At 44.3% G+C, this 15,918-nt stretch overlaps 2 protein-coding genes across 2 annotated transcripts in view; one reads left to right on the top strand and one right to left on the bottom strand.

The window, feature by feature from the left end:
• Positions 1-15,918, bottom strand: part of LOC309398746 (lysosomal dipeptide transporter MFSD1-like) — a 332,444-nt gene that overhangs the window by 94,021 nt on the left and 222,505 nt on the right. The window lies entirely within an intron of this gene.
• LOC309398492 (uncharacterized protein) lies at positions 1,202-13,273 on the top strand. Its single transcript, XM_081965436.1, has 5 exons — positions 1,202-2,402; positions 6,240-6,285; positions 9,981-10,074; positions 10,473-10,511; positions 12,888-13,273. Coding segments are annotated over exons 1-4 (423 nt in total). The 5' UTR covers positions 1,202-2,120; the 3' UTR covers positions 10,474-10,511; positions 12,888-13,273.

Below are 15,918 nucleotides of genomic sequence, written 5' to 3'. Positions count from 1 at the left end.
ATAAAAGAGCCACCTGCGGCTCCAGAGCCACAGGTGGCCGACCCCTGTTCTATGCAGAAATAGCTTTTCCTGGAAAGGAGAGGTTTGGGGCTCATTAAGAACTGCTCATTCTTGCACGCTGATGCTCAAAAGTGCAGCTGATCTAACCTGTATACAACTTAGGCACTTTCATAAAATCTGGATATGAAGAAGGATCGTCCATTGTGATTTAGCATGCTTGGTGGGAGTATTTGGAACTTGGCCACTGCATTTATCATTTTGAAACAATGGGAGGGTATTTGTTATTTCTTGGGATGCAGAAAATCAGCAGAGGTTCCCACCACCAACGCTAAGATCAGGAAGGATACTCTGTGCCAACTGCCTCTCTGCGTGACTCAAACCTTTGGAGTCTCTGTTTGATTTTCTCTCAGCAAGGGAGCGTAGAAAGCTCCTGAACCGATCAAAGTATTGTTCCCATCGGATCACAGTTCAAATAAACAGATCCATGCTGTGCCTCTTGCCGCTGCTGCTTCTTTTTTTTTAAACTCATTTCTGGAGCAGAGGTAATCCTCCATTTGCAACGTTCGTTTAGCAGCTCTTCCACGTTGCAACGGCAGTGAAAACAGTGATTTTCACGGCCCTCTTTTTGACTCGTGCAGCGTCCGGGTCCTCAATGGAAGGCAGATTAGTAGCCATTGTTTTTTCTGCAGTTCTAATTATCTATTTAAGTCTGTCTTGTCTTTGTTGGGTTGCAGAGCCAAACCAAACCGTTACGGAGGTGCAGATGACAGACTCAATAATTCCTCTGTAGAACGGAATCAGCAGCTCCTCGGGCAGTTTGAGCTTCCTGAGTTGGCGCAGAAATAACATTCTTTGTTGTGTTTTTTTGCTGACGTTTTTGATGTTAGATGGCAAGAAAGGAAACTTGGTTGTGAGAACAGACTATTTTAAAAGCTGAGTGGTCAGCAAATCGAGTGTAAAATAGAAAATACAGGTGATCTCTTGATATCGCTTTTCCTTCTTCTAGCTCTGGCATTTTCTCAACGGTAACAAAAAACCGTCTGGCAGGACCTCGGCGCTTGCAAGTTTGGCTTGCAAGGTTTGGCTCCACCAGCACTTTTTGGCCCTTCGGATCGACTTTGCAATGCTGAATTATATATGGCGATGACCCTCTTCCATGATTGGCTAAACCTTGGGGTGGGTGACATATTTTAATTGGCCCATTGACTAGATTCCTATGGAATAGCTAAGTGGAAGGATCTGAAAAAGACGTGACATAGGAGAAAGAGCTTGACTTCAATCGCCATATAAAGCAACTAACATCTACTTCCTGACCAGAAACTAATATCCTTGGAGACAAATTCAAGAGATTTCAAGATTTGCACTTTCTAATGACTGGCGGTGATTACAATTCAAAAGGCTGTGTCTTCTATTCTGGCAAATCTTTTTTTTTTAAAGTAACTTTAGCTTATGCGTTCAACTCTGCAGATTTTCTTTTAAAGAACAACCTTTTTGGGGATAGGGATCCTTGGCGAATCGATTTGTGAACTAAATTAAAATACTCTGGATCTGATCCACAATTGTCGGAAGCGAATATCTTGGATTTTGACAACACAAGACTATTGAAACATTGTAGGGTTTGCATATTTGACATAGCAAAGGCGTATTGGACAATTGTGAGACCCGTTCCTGAACTTGGTTGGTATTTTTGGCTGGGAAACGGATCTCCGCTGGTCTGAAGAATCACCTAACACTCACCAGCAACCAGGGAAGCGGCAACAGCAAACGAATGTGGACATGGAAACAATCTGTTTTTAAAAAAATTCATTAACAAAACATCTCAGAATCCAAGAAAAAGGGAGCCTTTCTGTAACCTGCATACGATTAAGGCTCAAGTTGTGTTTGCTGGTGAAGAACATCTAAGGTGGATGAAAGTTGTTTAAGCAAGGAAGTTCTAACTCCCAGTTTCTCAGAATATCTGGCGGAACAGATATAGTTGTGCTCTTAATTTGGAATAGCGTTAAGTTTTTCCTCCTAGTGAAGAAATTGTGAAAACTTACTGAAACCCAGCACCAATTCTGTGGCACTGCGTCAATATTGAAAGTTCCTCAGGCTGAAATTAGGTTCTTGAATCTGCTAGAATGGAAGAGTTCTGGGTGGCTTACCTATGCATGATTTTGTTTGTCTTAGTCCTTATTTTGATGAAGCAGAAGCCAGATGATGACATAAAGAGGAAGCTAGATGATGAGAAGCCCTCAACTTCCTATAGTCCGTTTGCCAGCAGCGCCGGAAAAGCCCTGGAATATACGGAAGAAGAACTGGAGGCCTCCATGCAGAAAATAACTGGCCTTTTCTTTAGCAAAAAGGAACCTCACTCTGATCACAGTGTCCACCAGAGAGAATCTTCAGGAAAAGAGCATCAGGTGAGGCATCATAAAATCCAGGTAAAATGAGATAAAATGTCTCTTGAGGTCCTCAGCCTTCAAGGTGTAAACCAGCCAAGGTCATTCAGACCGGTGATGTCTTCTTCAATCGACATGTCCACCTTTGAGGTAGCTACACATGGGTTGAGTCCCGTCTTGCATTGTGGTTGTTCCATTATTCAACTGCTTTTGCATTTTCATGGGCGGAAGGAGAATTTTCATCCATAATGGCCTCTGAGATCTTGTAGTAAACTCAGGCTGGTGGTATTAGTTTCTTCTGCTGACCTCTTTTCCAAGTGCCTGAAATTTCTCCAAGAACCAAAGTCTTCTCCATGGATTCTTAATTCCCCATAAGGTGTCCAAAATAGTCAAGCTTTAGCTTCATTACTAGGGTTTGTTTGTTTTTTGCAAGCAATTGGGTTTTTATTATTTGTTCTTTGGGCAGTGAACTATATATTTTTCCAAAATCACAATTCCAAAGAACCTAGGTCAGGGGTGTCCAAACTTGAGAACTTTAAGACTTGTGGACTTCAACTCCCAGAATTCCCCAGCCAGCATGCTGGGGAATTCTGGGAGTTGAAGTCCACAAGTCTTAAAGTTCCCAAGTTTGGACACCCTTGACCTAGGTAGTTTCATTCATGTTTTCTGATTGCCTAGCTTTTCTGTACCTTATCTTACCATCGGGAGTGGGTTGCTACCAGTTTTACTACCAGTTTGCAACCTGTGCCGCGTGCATCGTTCAATGTAAAATGTTCTTCGCGCATGGGCAGAACAATTTACAGTGAATTGCGTATGCACAGACACTAAAAACCAAAATGGCAGCGGCCCAGTGGTGGCGAGGGAACCGGTTCAGGGGCGTTGCAGGCCTGGGTCGCTGCTGATTCTGCGACCCAGGCGTGAATTCCACTACCGGGTCAGCCGAGCCGGTTACCATGGGAAAGAATATGGTCTTGACTACAATTGTCTAGGCAAATTTTGGGTTGAGTTTCTTCGTGGTTCAGCAGATGGTGAAAAACCTAGACACTTTCTTTGCTGATTGTATTTTGGTTCCTCATCCTTAAGCGATTGTATAGGCTTTTTGGAAACAGAATAACAAGAGTTGGAAGGGACCTTGGAGGTCTTCTAGTCCAACCCCATGGTTGTCAGGCAGGAAACCTTATACCATTTCAGACAAATGGCTGTCCAACCTCTTCTTCCAGTGTTGGAGCATCCACAACTTCTGGAGGAAAGTTGTTCCACTGATTAATTGTTCTAAACTATCAGGAAATTCCTCCTTAATTCTAGGTTGCTTCTCTCCTTGATTAGTTTCCAACCCATCGCTTCTTGCTGTACCTTCAGATGCTATGGAGAATAAATCGACCCCCTCTTCTTTGGGCATAGCATATTAAATGACTACAGAATGCTGTGTCGTTAACCTGATTTAACCTGATCCAAATGTCAGGAAATTTCTCCTTAGTTCTAAGTTGCTTCTTTCCTTGATTAGTTTCCACCCATTGCTTCTTGTTCTACCCTCAGGTGCCTTGGAGAATAGTTTGACTCCCTCTTCTCTGTGGCAACCCCTGAGATATTGGAAGACTGCTATCATGTCTCCCCTAGTCCTTCTTTTCATAAGACTAAACACACCCAGTTCCTGCAACCATTCTTCATATGTTTTAGCCTCCAGTCCCCTAATCATCTTGGTTGCTCTTCTCTGCACTCTTTCTAGAGTCTCCGCATCTTTTTTATATTGTGGCAATCAAAACTGAATGCAGTATTCCAAGTGTGGCCTTACCAAGGCCTTATAAAGTGGTATCAACACTTCATGGGATCTTGATTCTATAATTTGTTTATGCAGCCTGGAAGTGTGTTGGCTTTTTTGGCAGCTGCTGCACACTGCTGGCTCATTTAAATAGTTGTCCACCATTTAAATATGATTTGCTCTCTGGAAAAGATCTCTCTATTTCTCAATTTCCCTGGAAACTTAATGATAGATAAGGGGGAGAGCATATATGAAGAGGTCGGTCTAGCAGGGGGAAGTTCATTGGCTAGGATTAAATTTCAGTTAACCTTCTGCAAGAATCTTGGGCTGCCCTCCTGCAGGCAGATCCGATATTCAACCAGCATGCCACCCATGCCTTTAAAATGCCCAACCTGAAGTGAGTCAACCGGAGTCACTCTTAATGTATTTAGCACCAAAGAGGCTTTTAGGAAACCAAAATGCTTACCACCTCTTTTTTTCCCTATTTTCTCTCCTTTTAATAACTTCAACAGGGAGGGTGATGAAAAGATAATTTAAAAAAAAATACTAGATTGTGCGGTGATGGACGGATTGACACTAAAGCTAAAAGATAAGGAAGAAACAGAATACTTTTCAACATGGCATCTGTTTTATCCGTGATTAGCTAAAAGAGGTAGCAAATAGAGGGGAAAAGAAGTCTAAACGATGAAAGATTGGTATTATAAACAAGTAAATGTTACTACTATTATGATTAATACTATTATAATTACGGTTACTATGATACCATTTTATGTTGTATAAGCAAATGGACCCAGAAAATACACTATACATTAAAGGTAAAGGTAAAGATTCTCCTCGCATATATATACTAGTTATTCCTGACTCTAGGGGGCGGTGCTCATCTCAGTTTCAAAGCCGAAGCGCCTGCGCTGTCTGAAGACGTCTCCGTAGTTATGTGGCCGGCATGACTCAACGCCGAAGGTGCATGGAGCACTGTTACCTTCCTTCCCACCAAAGTGGGACCTATTTTTCTACTGGCATTTTTACATGCTTTCGAATTGCTAGGTTGGCAGAAGCTGGAGCAAGTAACGGGAGCTCACTCCCTTATTCGGCGTTAGGGACTCAAACCGCCGAACTACCAACCTTTCTGATTGACAAGCCCAGCTCACTGAGCCACCCCATACATTTAACACTTATGTATATTTAAGAAAAATGTATACATAATAATAATAATTGCAACAAGAAGGGTGAAGTCTGAAGAAGTTCAGTTCAGAAGCCATGATTAGAAGAGGAAAAAAAAACCCCAGCCATCTCAGAAGATATAAAAACCAGTTTTCCCCCAAACTTGATGCCCTGCAGAAATATGGGACTCTGTTGAACAACATTTCAGTTGCTATTTGTGTTGGTTGAAAGTTCCTCCTGTTGGCAGCCTAGTGTAGAGGAAAGTATAGGTAGAAGCTTGTTAAAGAGACTTCCAGCCTAGAAGTAAAGATAAAATTTCTGACAGTAAGAACAATTAATCAATGAAATAGCTTGCCTCTTGGAGTTGTGAGAGCTCCATCATTGGAGGTTTTCAAAAATAGACTGGACAGCCATTTGACTGGAACTTGATTCCTGCCTTGAGCAGGCAGTTGGACTAGAACAGGGGTCAGCAAACTGCGGCTCAGGAGCCACATGTGGCTCTGCTGCGGCTCCGTCATCGGTCGGCGCCACAATTTTGAGAGGAGCTTCCAGGGTGGGGGGGAGAGAAGCACAGTGTGCCAGGAGAAGACTCTATGGCAAGGGGAGGGTTTTCCAGTTGTCTCCACAATTGATAGGGCTTTCAGTTATGACAGGTAGAGGAAAACGTACGCCGCGCTAGGAGGAGACTCTATGGTGGGGGAAGTGAACTTCCGGTCAGCTCCAGAGTTGAACAGGGGGCTTCCGGTTAGGACCTTTGTGGCTCCTGGTGTTTTCTGTGGGAAACGGGTCTAAATGACTCTTTGAGTGTTTAGGTTTGCCGACCTCTGGACTAGAAGACCTCCAAGGTCCCTTCCAGCTCTATGATTCAATGTTCGAATGCTTCCAACTCGTGTGTCTTTTCTCTCTCTTTCCCCACCTTCTCTGTTTTTTTTAAATAGGAGAAAAGTAACCATACTGCTCAGCAGAACATCTTGGATGAGATTGGTGAGTCCTGGTTGGCATCCCCAAGAATCATTGAGTGTGTTTGCATGTCTTGGCTCCCTCCTATTTTTGGACTATAATACCATTCTCCTCAACCACTTCTGGCTAGGAAGTTTGGACTCAAAATCCAAGACAAGGCGAGAAGTCACTGGAATTGGGGAAAAGAGTGGTGTTTGTGCTATTTTTCCCAGTTTTCCAGATACGTGGGAGTTCAACTGCATAACCAATGGTGGATTATGTTACGGGGAAGCCATCGCATCTGGAAACTGCCTCTGGTTGAGAAAACAAAATGTATTTAGCGTATTTTTCGGAGTATCAGACACACTTTTTCTCCCTCTCAATGAGGGTGAAAATTTGGGTATGTCTTATACACCGAATGTAGCCAAAAACACGAGGCACGGAGGCGGCGATGGTCTGTGGCAATCCCTGCAGCCTGGAACAGCTGATTGGGGGTATTCCGGGAGGCCAATCCATCTGCCAATCAGCTGCTCGTGCCGAATCAGGCTGCAATAATGTGCTGAAGCTGACCTGGCTGTTCCGCTATTTGCTGCAAAGACGTGTTAGAGTTTGCAGCAGCAATCACATCCAGAAAGCACACACCAGTAACTGATTCAGCAGGATTCACTAACTTCTCTTTATATATAATATAATAATGCATTAAGTAAATATACAATACCAAAAGCAGGTTTTCCATCGTGGTAGTTCAGCAGAGGAGTTTCACTTTCAGTTTTAGTTTTAGATATCAGCACAGCATGTGAGCTTTAGTACAGAAGAAGCCACACCTGGCTCCTTGCTGTCTCCTTCCTTGTTGTTCACACAGCAAATACTGTTTGTTTCCAAATAGCCCTCAACTCTCTCACACACTGACAGGACGCTAGCCAGACTAATACCATGGATGCTGGTAGGCAGAGGCAGGATTTTTTTTTTCTTATTTTCCTCCCCAAAAACTAAGGTGCATCTTATACTCTGGAGCATCTTATACTCTGAAAAATACAGTATGTATTAAACAAATCTCCTATCCTGGATTCAGGAGTGGGTTATATTGAAACAAGGTGCATTTGTGAGACTCAGCAAACCTTGCGGTCCCCTTCATGTTGGCTCAGGAAGGAGGGGGATGGGACCGCGGCTCGCGCTGACCTGAGTCTAGCGCTAAGGAGTCTCCTGCACAGCGTGGCTCTTCTCCACAGCGCAGCAGAAGGAGTTGCTGTCCCCGCCACCGTGATCCTGGGGTATTTTGCTTGCATGCGCAAGAAAGAGATGAAAGAGAAAAGGGGAGAAAGAGAGAGAGAGAGAGAAATGAAAGCGAGCTGGAAGGAGAGAATGGGAGTGAGGGAAAAGAGAGGGAAACAAATTAGAGAGAGAAGGGGGAGAGGGAGAGAGAAATGAAAGGGAGCTGAAGGGAGAGAATGAGAGAGAGAGAAAAGAGAGGGAAACAAATCAGGGGGAAAGAAAGGAAGATAAAAAAAGAAAGAAAGAAAGAAAGAAAGAAAGAAAGAAAGAAAGAAAGAAAGAGAAAGAAAGAAACTAACTTTCTCAGACCTATGACGAACGCAATGGCAAGCTAGATCTCTTGCCAAGAAACCTGCACTTTGCCAGAGGGCACAAATTGGAAGCAAGTCTGATTTTTTAAAAGAAAATAACAGATGGCAAAAAAATGCATCTGAAAATAAGATTATTCATAATTTTGGATAACGCATTATATTGTCAAACTCAAAAGGTTTTTGATACTTAATTGTCATCATCGTCATCATCATCATCACCTCTCTCTCTCTCTCTCTCTCTCCCTCCCCCACGGAGGAACTGTCTTCCCTTGTGGAAAACACAACAAGGAACTCCTCGGCTCCTTGCTCCCCCCCAAATCTTTTGTTGTTGTTGTTGTTGGCCACTGGTGGTCACCGCATATGGTCCTCGGCTATACGCTCTTGCCCGCCACCCCTTCGAAACGCGCAAGGACGGGACAAAACGGCACGGATCCTTTTATTAAAACCCCTTGTATTAGAAAGGCATTTTAATAAAAAGATTGTGATGACCTCAGTGCCTCACCAGCCATAAACTCACCGCACGTCACTGCTTTAAACACACAGCAAGCATGCCCGAGTTGAGCGACCTTCTTATTACGATTTCCTGGATGCCCCAAATCTCCTTATAAATGATTGACAGGATTCATCAGGATTCATCAGGATTCATCATTTGCTCATGCTGATCTGGTGTAAATAACCAGTGATATTTCGCCCCCTCCTTAATCTCAAGGCCATTCTCAACAGCGTCCTCAGTTCATTGCCCCCTGGATCCGTCAATTTTGAGAAAGATGTTAATCGGCAACATCTTTGTTCCACAATCATTAATTTTTCATTCTGATTGAACTTTTATCCGCCACTTCCTGGTTTTTCTTCACGTGAAAAAAAAAAGACCATTTGTTTTTTAAAAAATGGTGTAAACTTTCCCATCATTGTTACGGACGTTGTTTCTTGACTGTGCCTCATAATAGAAGGAATGCAGTATTCACTGGAGTAATATAATGGAAAGACTTTAGAAAGAGGTCTTTCTATTATGTTATTCTAATAATTAATGAACAGGTTATGTGTGTTATTCCAATATATGTGAACAGACTATAGATTTAAAAAATTGGAATGGAATAACATGGTGTAGTCCAGAGGTGGGTATTTAGCAGGTTCTGACCAGTTCTGGAGAACCGGTTGCAGAAAGTTTGAGTAGTTTGGAGAACCGGCAAATACCACCTCTGACTGGCCCCGTCCCCATCTATTCTCTGGCTCCCGAGTCCCAGCTGATAAGGAGGGAATGGAGATTTTGCAGTTTCCTTCCCCTGGAATGGGGAGGGAATGGGGATTTGATTTTACAGTATCCTTCCCCTGGAGTGAGGAGGGAATGGGGATTTTGCAGTATCCTTCCCCTGGAGTGGGGAGGGAATGGGGATTTTGCAGTATCCTTCCCCTGGAGTGGGGAGGGAATGGGGATTTTGCAGTATCCTTCCCCTGGAGTAGGGAGGGAATGGGGATTTTGCAGTATCCTTCCCCTGGAGTGGGGAGGGAATGGGGATTTTGCAGTATCCTTCCCCTGGAGTGGGGAGGGAATGGGGATTTTGCAGTATCCTTCCCCTGGAGTGGGGAGGGAATGGGGAGTTTACAGTATCCTTCCCCTGGAGTGGGGAGGGAATGGGGATTTGATTTTACAGTATCCTTCCCCTGGAGTGAGGAGGGAATGGGGATTTTGCAGTTTCCTTCCCCTGGAATGGGGAGGGAATGGGGATTTTGCAGCATCCTACCCCTGGAGTGGGGAGGGAATGGAGATTTTGCAGTATTCTTCTCTTGGAGCCGGCTTTCATGCCTAAGGCAGGACTAGAACTCACCGTCTCCTGGTGATTGGCCCAAAGTCACCCAGCCGGCTTTCGTGTCTTAAGGCAGGACTACTATTCACCATCTCCTGGTTGCTAGCTAGTGCCTTATCCACACCACCAAACTGGTTCGCGTGCGAAATATTTTTGAAATACGTACATGTGAAATGTCTTTGGTGCCTTTATGTCTAAAAATATCCAATGCTTTGCGAGCACTTTTCTTTCTGCGCAGGTTAGCAGTTAGGATGTAGATTGTTAACCTGTGGATCTTGTGTTATTGATATGGTGGAGTGTGAATTACTTAACCTCTTTGATTTGGGTTCCCCCCCCCCTCCATTGCCTGCAGAGCAAGCCGTGCAGGAGACTGCTGATACCGAAGTGTATGTGAGGAAGCGACCACAGCCGCCAGTTCCCAAGCGGCATCACGAGGAAAGTCAGTGGTAAGGAACATAGGGAGCAGAAGAATCACAGGAAGGATCTTGGTTTATTGGAGAGAACATCCATCTGCCTACAACTGTAACCTGGCAACATGGCTTGGAGCATTAACAGAATAACAAAGTTGGAAGGGACCTTGGAGGTCTTCTAGTCCAACCCCCTGCTTAGGCAGGAAACCCTATACCTTTTCAGATGATGTATTCTGTGGACTCCCAGAACTCCCCAGTTATCTTGTATCATCACATCACTAGAAGTTTTTAAGAAGAGATTGGACAGCCTAATTCAGGGTCTTAAAGTTCCCAAGTTTGGACACCCCTGGCCTAATTAATCCAGCATCCAGTAAGAATTTCTTGTTTCATTTCCCTTCCTATTTTTATTTTTATTTTTTATTTTCCTCTTGCAGATTTGAAACCACTGGCAAATTCTAGACTTAGAGTGACTGGTGAGTAGGTTTTTCTATCTTTTGTATGATGCCCTCTGATATCTAATGGCTTATTGATTTATAATATCGCATACAAAGAAAATGCAAAAGTAATTAGGAAGGAAATTAGGGAAGAGAAAAGGGAAGAGAAGGCTGGGGGGGGGAAGGAAAATAAGGCATTGACTTCTGACTGCCTTTGGTGCAGTAGAATAAGGCATTAACATCAAACCTCAACATAATTCGTTACTCAATTTTTATGTGCAAAACCCCCCAAAACAGTGATTTTCTCAAAGGTGTTTTCCATTATACTTTTCCATGCTCCCCCCTCCCCATCCCCGCAGCTTTCTTTCCTACAGGCAGTCCTTGAGTTACAAGCACTTGTTTAGGGACGAAGTTACAACTGCACAAGAAAAAGCGATTTACAACTGGTCCTTCGCTTATGACCGTCGCAGAATCCCCATGGCCGCATGAGCAGAATTCACATCCTTGACAAACACAACGCTTGACAACCAGCCCAGGTTGTCCTCGAGTTACAACCACTCTTTTAGTGACCGTTCAAAGTTAAGACAGCAGCCAAAAAAGGACGTTAAGCGAATCTGGGCTTCCCCATCGATATGGCTTGTCCGAAGGTCGCAAAAAGGGGATCGGGACATTATGCCCGTCATAAATATGAACCATTTGGCAAGCGTCTGAATTTTGATCGTGGGATCCTGGAGGATGTTGCGCTGGTCGTTAAGTGTGAAAAATGGTCATAAGTCACTTTGGGGCGTTCTAAGTTAGAACCGTCACTAAATGAACTGTTGTAAGTCAAGGACTACCTGTATACCGAAAGGAAGATAAATGCACCGATACAAAGGATAACATCTGGCCGAGATGGGATTTGAACCTAGAGGATCTTCTATGTTAATTTTCCTTTAGTTGTTTCTTCTTTTCAAGAAAGATGAGGCATGTGATTTAAATGGGTAATTCATGTAGAAATCTCTGAATTTGTTAGCATGTCACAAGGTCTGCAGATTTTGCAAGATTTCCACTGCTGTTGCCTCAGAAAAGAAACACTACACAATTTCCATATGACTTGGTTTGAGTTGCAAGAGCTTGGCGGTTTGACACACCCAGAACATGATGTTCACTTTGCTACATTACTGTTAGTCTTCTCATCGTTCCTATCACCCATCTCCTCCCATTCAAGGAAGCTTCTGGAGGGCAAAAAAACACCCGAAAATGAAGGCCAAAGTCAGCTGACAGGGCCATAGGTTGCATGCCATAGATTGGCCATCATGAGACTAGCACATATGTGCAAAGGGAACCTTTACCTTTGCCTTAGTCATAAAGAAGAGAAGGACTAGGGGAGACATGATAGCAGTCTTCCAATATCTCAGGGGTTGCCACAAAGAAGAGGGACTCAAGCTATTCTCCAAGGCACCTGAGTGTAGAACAAGAAGCAATGGGTGGAGACTAAACAAGGAGAGAAGCAACTTAGAACTAAAGGAGAAATTTCCTGACAGTGAGAACGAGTGGAATGATTTGACTCCGGAAGTTGTGAGCGCTTCAACTCTGGAAGTTTTTAAGAAGAGATCGAACAACCATTTGTCTGAAAGGGTATAGACTAGAGTTTACTGCCTGTGCAGAGAGTTGGACTAGAAGACCTCCAAGGTCCCTTCCATCTCTGTTAGTCTGTTCAATTCCCCAGTGGCTGTTCTCACACGCCTGACGGGTTATCACTTCCCATTCATTCAATCTCCAAAGAACATTCTGCTTTTTCCTCTTCCAGTTGGAACAGACTTTGACGCCTACTTCCTTAATAGAAAAAGGGACTTCCTGTTTTTTTTCTAAAGGGGGATTTTTCTGTCTTCCCCTTCCCACTCCCTACAAAATGCATTATTGGCACAACTGTTCACACTTCATTTATTCTTTATTTTATTTATTTCGTCAAGCATGTATTAGATCACAGATATGTTATCAACGTGATTTTGAATACATGAAACGGATAGGAATAAAAGGGAACATCAGGACAGGGACGGTAGGCACATTGGTGCGCTTATGCACGCCCCTCACAGACCTCTTAGGAATGGGGTGAGATCCACAAGGGACAGTCTAAAGTTAAAGTTTTGGGGTTTTGGAGAAGAAACCACAGAGTCAGGTAGAGCATTCCAGGCCTTGACCTCTCTGTTGCTGAAGTCGTATTTTCTGCAATCGTGTTTGGAGTGGTTTACTTTGAGTTTGTATCCATTGTGTGCTCTTGTATTGTTGTGGTTGAAGCTGAAGTTAGTCATTGACAGGTAGGACGTTGTTAGCAGATAATCTTGTGTACTGAGCTTAGGTCAGACCTTTGTTTGAGAGTTTTTCTAAGTTGATGAGAGCTCCTTCAACGCTTTGCTTCCTCTTCTGTTTCCACAGCTGGAGACTGAACGCCTGGCTGGATCCCTCCCAACAGTGTCTCCTACATCTCCTACATCACCCCTCCCCAAGAGAAATCTCCCCCCCCCCCCCATTTGCATCTTTCTGGCTTTCACGAGGTTTTTGGGAAAAGATCGAGATGGGGAGAATGTGATGGTGACAGTGGCAAGAGTTGGAAGATTTACAGCCCAACTGCAGCCAGTGAGGGCTTTGAGACGTCCCTTTTCCCATTCATCCTCCCCCCCTTCCCATTTCTTTGAAGCTTCTGTGCCGGGTTTCTGCAGGAGCTCAGCTGGCCTTTCGGCTCTCTCCCTCCCCAGCCGCTCCTTCAAAATCCGTTTAGCAGCATTTCCTTCCTGCTCTGATTAAAAGTTGTATGCCTAGCAAAGTGCCTGAGTCACCCTTCTTTGCGGTAGGCCCTTGGGGCCTTCCAGTGTGTGCGTGTGAGAGAGGGAGAGGGAGAGAGAGGGAGGGAGGGAGGGAGAGGGGTAGGGAAGAAAGAAAAGAGAAGAGAGGGAAGGAAAGGAGAAAGGAGAGAGAGAGAGAGAGAAAGAAGGAAAGAAGGAAGGAAAAAGTGAGGGGCAGGGAAGGGAAGGAAGATGAAGGAATAAAAGAGGGGAGAGAAGAAAAGAAAGAAAAAAGGAGGAAGAAAAAGAGGGAAAGGAAGGAAGGAAGGAAGAGAAAGAAAAGAAGAGAAAGGAAGAAAGAAAAGAAAAAAGTGGGGCAGGGAAGGAAGATGAAGGAAGAAAAGAAGAGGGGAAAGAAGAAAGGAAAGGAGAATGAAAAGTGAGAGAAAGGAAGAAAGGAAAGAAAGAGAGAGAGAAAGGAAGGAAGGAAGAAAGAAAAAGAAAAAGAGAAAAAAAGAAAGAAAAATAAATAAATAAATAAATCCCAAGTTCACGGAAGGGAAAAGTGGTTGCTTCTACAGTCAAGTATGGCAAAGACATTTTGCTGCTGGAGACAGAGAGGCGGTGATGCCCTCTTCCCCATTCCATGCGGAGAATTCCAGCTGGACTAACACTTTGCTTCGTCTCTAAGAGGCAGATAATCCCTGCATCTGTATTTGAAACAAGAGCCTACAAACTGCGTGGCTTAAACCAGTAGCCAAAGAATTCAGAAGCTTCCACCATGGACAAAATCCCCATCTGTCAATTGCAAATGGCAGCTTTACATGGAACGGCTTACATCCCGAGACGATTCAGAGGATTGGACAGCCATTTATCCAAAATATAGAGGATCTCCTGCTTGAGCAGGAGGTTGGATTTAGAACTAGATGATCTCTAAGTCCCCTTCCAACCCGATGCTTCTATGTTCTACCTACAGGATACACCGCTGAGATATTTAACTCAACCCATTCCCATGATATATTCCCTACGCATGCCCTCCACTGAAGATGAATGACAGTGTTCAGACTTAGGCTTCCCCAGCAGCACGAAGCCAAGTCCTCGTTCCAATAAACCCCTTTTATTTCATTCACAGTGAATTCCTCTCCAGCAAAGTCCTGAACCCACAGTCTTTCAAGATAGTTCACAATTTCCAACTGTTATCACGCTTGGAGAGTGGCCAGGCCGATATCTTTCAGACGCCGCAATACTTGGCCAGAATGCAGGAATGAACTAATTGCCTCCTGCAAACTCCACTCCCCTGGCGCTCCTCTTTTATTTCCTCTGGGAGGGGCCATTCACCATCCACCTGTGGCTGGTGACAAGTCAACCCTTGTTCCTTAGCTGTTCCCTTCGTCTGGCAACTCTGTGCATGCGCACACTGGGAACAGGCTATAGCTGTTTGTCTGCCTCACTGATGTCTGACTCTGAAGGCAGCTGATAACTGGCATACGTCTCTGGCTCCCTCTCTGCCTCTGACATAGAGCCCTCCTCAGAGCCTTCCCCAGACTCCAGGACTGGCCCATGTTCCTCCCCAACCTCCTCACTCTCCGAATCTGCTGCCAGCTCCCACTGCTGACCCAAAACAGACAGTCTGTAGTTGCCTGGCAGCTGCACTCACATCTGGAATGCCCCAAGTCAAGGAAAGCTATTTCTGCTAATGTGCAAAAATATCATTTTCCTGATTTATAAAACCCCCAACATGGCTTCATAGAAACCACAAAACATTTATCTTCTCCAACAACATTTCAAAGGCTTTGAAAGATTTAACATTTCCAAAGGTTGGCAAGGTAACCCTGATATAACCAATTTGTATACAGGGTGAGGAATGACAACAAAGGCTATGCTATATCTTTTTGAAGAAGCTGACATTGGGGCGAGGTTGAAAAAAATATGTACAACAACAAAATGGTTGTAACCTATGTTGGCAAGGTTCACCCACAAAATAGGTAAAGGTAAAAGTTCCCCTCGCACATATGTGCTAGTCGTTCCCGCCTCTAGGGTTTCAAAGCCAAAGAGCCAGCGCTGTCCGAAGACGTCTCCGCGGTCATGTGGCCGGCATGACTAAACGCCAAAAGTGCACGGAACGCTGTTCCCTTCCCACCAAAGGGGTCTCTATTTTTTTAACTTGCATTTTTACGTGCTTTCGAACTGCTAGGTTGGCAGAAGCTGGGACAAGGAACAGGAGCTCGCTCCGTTACACGGCGGTAGGGATTCAAACCGCTGAACTTCCGACTAGACAGGCAGTGATTTATGGACAGGAACTAGAATTTGCAGTCAACAAATCGAGATCCCTCATTGAGAACACTTCCACCTAAAATTTATTTTTGGATTTTGTGCCACAGCATTTTTTTCCCACCAGTTTCGAACCCACAAATATTTTCTAAAATATTGTGGATTCCTTGGCATCAAACGTGGCAAATAAAGGAGTCCAGGCACTTCAAATACACGTTACTTGTCCCAGCTTCTGCCAACCTAGCAGTTCGAAAGCACGTAAAAATGCAAGTAGAAAAATAGGAACCACCTTTGGTGGGAAGGGAACAGCATTCTGTGCGCCTTCGGTGTTTAATCATGCCGGCCACATGACCATGGAGACGTCTTCGGACAGCGCTGCTCTTCGTCTTTGAAACTGAGATGAGCACCGCCCC

Source organism: Natrix helvetica (genome assembly GCF_964273705.1).
Source record: "Natrix helvetica genome assembly, chromosome: 13".
Taxonomy (NCBI): Eukaryota; Metazoa; Chordata; class Lepidosauria; order Squamata; family Natricidae; genus Natrix; species Natrix helvetica.
Note: the sequence above shows the minus strand (reverse complement) of the source record. Positions and strands in the feature narration are given on the sequence as shown.